Source organism: Diadema antillarum, unplaced genomic scaffold, assembly GCF_040938485.1.
Source record: "Diadema antillarum isolate AM-2024a unplaced genomic scaffold, OU_Dant_1.0 seq00000953_RagTag, whole genome shotgun sequence".
Taxonomy (NCBI): Eukaryota; Metazoa; Echinodermata; class Echinoidea; order Diadematoida; family Diadematidae; genus Diadema; species Diadema antillarum.
In genome coordinates this window covers 641,790-650,000 of record NW_027271801.1, presented here as the reverse complement: position 1 = coordinate 650,000, position 8,211 = coordinate 641,790, and the positions used below count along the sequence as shown (strand labels likewise).

Genomic DNA, 8,211 nt, shown 5'->3' with positions numbered 1-8,211 from the left:
CATATTTCATAATAAGTTTCTCATTATGTCACCAAAAATGTTATAAACCTGAATCCTCACCTCAACCAGTACTTTACAGTCCAGCTGTTCAAGTAAGGGAACATTTCAAAGTGGAATGACACACAATTTATAAGAGAATGGTTAAGTTTCATTGAAGAGTGCAATTGATGGGTGGTATTGGAGTCAAATGCAACGGAAATGTTGACAATTCTAAACTGAGCAGTATCAAAATAGTTTTGAAGCTATCGGTTTGCTTTAAAGGCAATCGGTCGTCGCAGGCGATTCGCAGCTCAGTAGAAAAGCACGACAAGCTGCTCCTCCCGTTATTGTACCCCCGTACGTACCGAATGCCGAACACGACGCTACGCAGCGCACCAGCGAAAACCAGATGGGGCACGAGAGCCGTGCGAGCCGTCCACTGTAATTTCAACATGGACGCCCGAATACCTACCGAATGGGGCCGAATGGGTGCACGCACAAAACCGCACAACAGCCATGTGCATGAAAATCTCTCCTACGGGTCCCTGTCGCGACACAACAGTAGAGCTGTGTGGTGTACGTACGTACGTATCTGGCTGCAGTCTCTGTTTATTTGCACTATGGTGCCAATTTCAGCAATCTAAGCAATAATATTTTAAAATGTCTGAAAATATTATATAACAATATTTTAAATCATTCATATATTACGTTGTTTAATATTTGGTATTTATAAATATGCTTTGATGAAGAAATATTAAAACTCTAAACTTCATGTATAGCAAGTTGCAATGCTCATGGCCATATGGCGGGTTGTTTTGATCTCATTGGCAATTGTCTGCTGCGTCAGCTGTGTTACAGTATGTTGGGCCGGATCGGAACATAACAAAGTTGGTATAAAGTCGTCGGTACCGGTATGTCAATATCAATAATGTGTGTGGTATGCGTGTACTGTTTCGGATTAGCCTTGGCTTTGGTTTAGTAATGAAACCTCACAATGGAGATCAAAACAGCCGTCCAACTCGAGTAAAACGTATCTACTTGTTTGACGCTATCGACGAGTGGAGAACGCAGAGAGACGTGTTCTTAGCATGCTTAGGACAGGGAGGTTTCCTCTCACCTCCCTGCTTAGGACAAGTAAGAGACCAGTGGCAGAGGGGGAAGCTTCAGCGTCAGCGTGCCGATGAAAAATTTGCTTTCCACTTGCTGGAGTTGCATGAACAGTTTTGCAGGAATTTAGAATGTGCAAATTCGTGTTACGGCATGCACGATGGAATTGTAATGCCACGGCTTACGCCAATCAAGCAACCCCAGCTGACCAAGTCAACAACTTCAAGGAATCCAGATCCAGATGATGTGTAAGTAACGTTAGAAGTCTATTACATGAATCAATGATTGAAGTGGAATGGCTTTTTCTAATCTATCTTTAACTGCTAGGGCCTTTGCGTTTCATCAACAAGTAGGCCTATTTTTCTATGTACAATTCCGCGAAAAACTTCTCTAAGTTCTCATTTATGTCAAATTATGATAACGCCGTAATCGAAATGACATTTGCTGGGTCAGTTTATCGCTTCTTAAAGGGGAAGGCTAGTAACTGATCAGTGGGAATCAGTGGAAATGCTGGGAGATGATTGTTCCAATCCTTATGGGATTCATTCAAGAGTTCATTGTATATCTATTGTTGCGTGAAAATGATTTGCTTCAGAATGGTCTCATATTCAAGTAATGTGCAGATTAATGCTCCGTCACTGACCAGGGACGCTAACCTGGAAGCATTAAACTGCACATTACTTGAATATGAGACCATTCTGAAGCAAATCATTTTCACGCAACAATAGATATACAATGAACTCATGAATGAATCCCATAAGGATTGGAACAATCATCTCCCAGCATTTCCACTGATTCCCACTGATCAGTTACTAGCCTTCCCCTTTAAAAACTGACCCAGCAGTAGGCAGCAAATGTCATTAGTCAGGGAATCGCAAGTAGTGGTAAGTTTTTTGTCATCACAGTATTGAGAATTTAAAGTATTTCATGTGCAAATGTAGAATCTAGATAGATACAGAGAGGTCACTTTCCTGAGCAGCTAGCGTCAACAATCCAGGTTAAATTTGCATAGCCAGATTTCATGGCTGCGATTCAAATACTGTTTGTCCCCATTGATTTAACTGTATAGCAAAGTCTCCTCTTTCATCATATTTAGGGGCCCTACATTTTAAGTTTGGTTAAGGAATTTTGATAAAGATTGTAATTTTCATAAGCTTGGCAAAAGTTTCAGGCATCTATGTTGCATTTATAGTCAAACTTCCAATGCATTTGGTCCAATAATTTGAAACCAAATTCAAGTGATCCAGTGAAGTGTACATCTTTTCATGTGAATTTCTACAAGTATGTTGAAATGTAAATTCTGAAGAAAAAAAAATTGATCCTTTACAGTTGAAATTCGTTAAAGTTTGGTTACACCGACAGTGTCAGGTCAGTGGTAGTAACTACAGAGTTACAGTAGTGTACGTACAATACCCTTGTACGTGAAAGTTACAGTTTTATTTACCTTCACATCTTCATATAGGAGTGTCTAATAGGGATGTTGATTGGTGTGGAAGTTGTTGATGAACAACAGTTCATAAGAATCCATTGTTTTAATTCTAATACAGATATTGGTCATAGGTCAAGGGGCAATATGAACCTATCAGTTTGTAACATGCTAATATGTACAGGTATGAGCTTCATCAAGTACGATTAATTGGTATCCGTGGCACATCCCTTATTTGTTGATCAAAGGTACGCCTCTGATTGGTATTTTAATCAGTGTTTGGTAGAAAGCTAACCCATTACAATGGCTTTGCGATGTTACACTGAGTTGACTATGGACAAAGGTCTACTGTCCGCGATTTTCATTAATTTGTAGGGCATTTTTCACACATAACCTCAAATACTGATACCTGTGATAGGTTTATTTATAATGGTTATCCTTCACACTGTATTGTTGAGACAATAGTGTTCTGTTTGTTTGTGTAAGAGGGAGATAGACAATAATTTCTTTATGCTCCTGTCTGAAGAAGGCATTACATCTTATTTGTCATGTACTTATCTATAGTATGAGTTTTAATGTTCACTTTGTGTGTGTGTGTGTGTCTTTTTTTTAAAGATTATTCACACCAGGCTAAGCTGACAGAACTATAACTGTGAGTTTACCTAGTCAAATGAAAGGGTTTCGGCATTGCTTCTTACATATAGTATATTCCAGGCAGGTGATACAACGCTCACCTTCTTCATATTAGTTAGTAAAACAATGAAGAGTGCAAAAATACTGCATAAATGTGCAGTGCAACTGTGGCCGTTGGCCGTTGGCCCTGCACGGGCACAGTCGCTTCCCCGTCCTGAATTTATGTACACACGCCAGGGCAAGTACATGATACAGGCAGGGTCTCCGACCCAATCGTCCGCGTTCAGAATAGACAACTCGGCGGTAATATCCGCTACCCATGACGATGTGTCATCGTCCATGATGGCCACCCTATCTATTATAATGTGGTCTGCACTCACTAATCTGATCTGATCTGATGATTACAGTATAGTTGACGAGTGACGACGATCGACGATGCGATGAAGAGAATGCGTAGTCGTACGAAGTATACGCAGCTAGCTACTAGCTCATGCGAACATCACTCACATTACACAAAACGTACTGTTCCGCGCTCAGCAAGCGATCGCGAGCAATCGAGATACTATAGCGCGATACATTGCTTTAGGGATGTCTTGCGCACACACACATTTCGCTTCGTAGCACCTTCGGAAGCGAGTTTACGTGCTGCCGCCCGCGGCTGAAATATGTCCATGTATCCTCGCGACTGGGTGTCTTTAACCCTATTCTAACTGGGGGGGGGTCAAATTGACCCCCCCTCGACATTTCGCGCCACGATTCCGCAACGCGCAAAGATTTTGCCACGTCGTTTCATGACTTTTTTTATTGAAGTCTCCCGCATATTTTGAGACCAAATTTGCGACATCCGGGTACACCGTTCTGAAGTTACGCAATGTGTTGCATATGCATGTCAACCTGAAAACAGCTCAAATTCATGATTTAGTGTGCAAATCCAATGCAAATTGTGTTTTTTTGTTTAATTGATATAAATTAGATTATTTCAACTTTAAACCATTGATATTAATCAATTCTAATGTAGATAAGCTTGAAAAAGTGCCTACAACAAATTTTGGCAAAAAAACAATAGAAAACAAAAGGTCGAAAAAACAATAAAATACGTAAGAAATTAACAAAACAATAAAAAACAAAAGAAACTGATTTTGATTGCACAATCTTTTTACAAGAAAACTGTTCGATGTGTCTTGAGGAACTCTGACACAAAAATTTAGCAATCCTTCAATCTTTTTCATGGAGTTATAGGTGAAAATATGATTTCATGCGTAAATTTGCATAATTAATTTATTAAAAAATATAAAATCAAATTTTTCTATTGTATGACCATGTAATCTTGTAGTTGACATCCGGCTCTATGTTCATGCAAAATTTTGCGGCGATCGCGCGATCGGCGGCCGAGATCTGAAGGGGGGGTCAAATTGACCCCCCCCCCCCCCAGTAAAAACTTGGTCTCAAATAGCCCAGTTAGAATAGGGTTAAGTTGCAACTGTCATGGTTCCCCTAAGAGTCGCCTTTCCATTTTGAGTGTAGATTGTCTGTTTTTGTTGTACGCAATGTGTGTTTTGTAATTCTTAGATGGTTGTAATGATGACAAACAATTTCACCTTTTAGTATGCATAACATCATACCATCTCTATGCATGTTACTTTTGAACCAGAAAACATGGAAAGCAAAGTACATCATATGAATGAGGGTTGATAGCAGGAAATGATTAAGGATTTCAAGCATTCACAAATAGATTAGTCTCTAAAATAAGTGGTCAGATTACCAGCTTTCTGAAGGCTATTGGGAAGAGAATTCCACCAATCTGTTGAAGTTGAAGATTTAACATTCACTCGACCTGACAAATTTCTTGAGTAAGACCTGCAGTACCTACATGGTGAATAATGGTGCATTCCCTGTTGAAGGTAGACCAATGCCACATGGCTTCGCTTGTATCATACCTGAAGACGATCAAGGTGTTAAACAACATTTCTTTTGTAAACTCGCCCTTGGTATAGGTGTCAGTGAGAGAGCAGTGTCTAAGGCCAAGGTGGAGATCACAAGACTGATCAAGGAAGAACTGATCAGACTGGTAAGTATTCACCACTCTTTCTTCATTCTGTCACTAGGCATTCAAACTGAAAAATGCATACAAATTCAGACCAGGTTGTGCTTTATACGAGGAGGCAAGCATTTTCTTTTGCCTATTCTATTTAGGAAAAATGATTGATTTCCAAAGTCCAATGAGTTCTGATTTTTTTTCTTTTCTCTGTATTCAAAGCTAGAGCCCAAATTGCTTATTATACTCACCAGACTGTTTGATTCCACCACTGATATCACTATGCTCGCAGTACAAGTTGCTATTGCGAAAAGCTATGAGCACAATTTTTATCATGGTATTCCCACGATCAAGAACATAGTCCTGTCGGAACTAAACTCATCTGCTCCGCAATGTGTTGTTTTGCTGTTCATTGCTGCAGTGTGTAATTTGTATTTCAGGTTAAGAGCAGTGATTAGTTGTTGGTTAGAGCTGTTTGCCTTTATTAAAGGAAGTTTTCTCATTGCCATGTAATGAATACCCCATCTGTGCCATAACTCAAAAGAGTCATTGGAGTAAGTTGTATGTGTTCAGGTTGAAATAGATGCACATCTACTTCCTGTTAAACATCCAAGGTAGTGATAATCGCTGTTTGTGTAAATAGGAATTGGAGGATAAACTGTCATACAGTGTCCTTTGAAACTTAGAAACTTTTGAGAATTATGTTGCTCCATTGGTCTGAATGATACTTATGTATCCATGTGCATAGCGTCATGAAGAGATGGTTTGGTTTATAATGAGTGAGAACCATGTGGTATAGTGGAAAAGCCTCTGGACCTTCAGACAGAAAGTCCTGAGCTCAAATCCCTCCTTGTGCTAACGTCCTTTTGGATCTGTTGTATCCCGGACAAGGCGTCCTACTTGCAATATCACTTTTGGATCAAGAGTTAAAACAGGTACCTGGCAATGCTGACTTCATGGTAACTTTAGAACAGTTTTGCCTGTGGAGCTGCTTCCCTGGGTAAAAGAAACCATAGTAATACCAGTTCAGCATTACTTTTAGCCATCAGAAAACAAATCATACCGCATGCATAAACTGTGTCCATCCTTGCTTCATCGTGTAACGTCAGGTCTTTCCCCATTGTTCTTTCTTCCAGCAAAACTCCTACCAACCCACCAACAAAGGCAGGTACAAGGTGCTCTGAATTTCCTTCCAGACGAGTGACGCGTCGTGGATGCTAATTGCTTATTCCAGCCATTTATTCTTCTGGATTACCATAACTTATGGATGTGTTTATCTAGACTGGCAGCACTCCTTTCTGTTGACACATTGAAACACTCATAGTTGAACCTGACTCACTAAAAGCCTTTGTTACGTTAAGAAAACTGGCCAGAAAACATGAAGGATGTTGTGCAAATCTGGACACTACAGATTTAGTGCATTTCAATATCTCAAATTCAATCTGCCAGGACTTGCAACAGCTTCCACTGATAAAAAGATTTGATATTTACCTGGTAAGTTATTTTCATCAAATTTAAGTTTGACACCAGAGAGGTTTTTGTTTTGGAATTCTTTTGATATCAAGAGGTCGCACTTCTTGGCACTTTTATACTCTTTACAATAAATCATCCATTTTTGGTCCACTCCTGGCCTGTATTAAAATTGCTAGCGCCAAGCAATAAAAATTGCATTCAGTAGCTATAGCAAAGCCACACTACTTTTACAATGACCCATTTACGAACTTGGCAAAGTAAGAGATAACTGCCGTGGTAACCAAACACGCGCTCCAGTGGAGGCATGGCTAGGAATTGTGACATTTGACCGTGCAAAGAATTTTGGCTGGAGCCTAGTGCTGCTATCGTTTATAAACCCTTTGGTTGGCACCTGGTGAGGGCCTGCCACTGGCTATTCTGGTCTGCGCTATTCATAAACTCAAAATTTTATGACTTAGCCCGGACCTGGCTTGCACCAGAGAATTTTTAAAAGGGGTATTACACTGTTAATTATGCTGTTCTGTTTCCTCAAGGTGAAAGTCAATAAGGTGGGATATGAATTGGTTTGTGCCAAAGTCCTGTTGCATCATTTAGCCCTCTCGGGCAGTGAGGTTTAGCGTGATGTACAATTTCCAATTACTGAACTTCACTTAAGCTCTGCATTTGCAAGCTTGTCATTGAAGAGATCCCTGATACCTTTCCAAAGGAGAATGCAGTATAGACATATACAGTTTCAAGCTCACTGTTTTGCCACCGTCTTAGATGTGTATTGTCAAGTCAGGTGATATATTCAAAACTTCTTGGTCACATGATTCACTCTTAAGTGAAGAAACTTGACAACAAAATAAGATATGGTTTCTGCAACATACTGTATAAGCTGTTATTTTCAAGTACAGATATTTTCGTGAATGAAGAGATCACTGACAATTTTGCAAGATGTTTTCACAATGGACATTTTCGCGACATGTTGTTTTCGCGAATGGACACCAATGCTGACATAACTGCACTATTACCCTAGCGCATGGCGACATTGTTGCGTGTTGTTAAATTTGCAGTCCATCACTGATTCGCGAAATTCATGAAAATTAAACCCTCGCGAAAATAACAGCCTATACAGTAATACATTTTACACATATTCTGTTATACCGTGTGTTCACTGTGTCTAGCTCTTATTTTTACAACATGATTATGCAGAAAGTCATGTTACATTCCCAATACTCTCCTCATTGACATCAATTTTCAAGTGTTTGAAAGTGTTATTTCAGTGAAATCCTACAAGTGTATAGCCATCAGTGTCAAGGCTAGTCAGATATAAGGGAAAGTTTCACTCCTTCTAGTGGCTGTTTTGTGGAGTATCATCTGAATATCCACACTATCACTGGGGTGACATTTTGTTTCACGTTCTCTTTGTGTGACGTCAGAAGTTGTCCTGACATTTGAATGATTAAATGTGAAGTTATTTATCTCAACTCCCCTCCCCCCAAACCACCAACAACATTTGGACCTGGACTTCAAGAAAAGGTGTTGTATCTCCCATTATACCAGCATAAAGATGTCT

The 8,211-nt window shown here is 39.7% G+C and overlaps 1 protein-coding gene across 1 annotated transcript in view; it reads left to right on the top strand.

Moving 5' to 3' along the window:
• Nucleotides 1-7,860, top strand: part of LOC139741775 (probable ATP-dependent RNA helicase DDX46) — a 41,035-nt gene extending 33,175 nt beyond the window's left edge. Inside the window, exons 23-24 of the mRNA XM_071652363.1 lie at nucleotides 5,140-5,213; nucleotides 6,317-7,860. Of these exons, the coding sequence (XP_071508464.1) occupies nucleotides 5,140-5,213; nucleotides 6,317-6,364 (122 nt within the window). The 3' untranslated portion in view covers nucleotides 6,365-7,860. The remainder of the gene's footprint in view (nucleotides 1-5,139; nucleotides 5,214-6,316) is intronic.
• The last annotated feature ends 351 nt before the right edge of the window (nucleotides 7,861-8,211 follow it).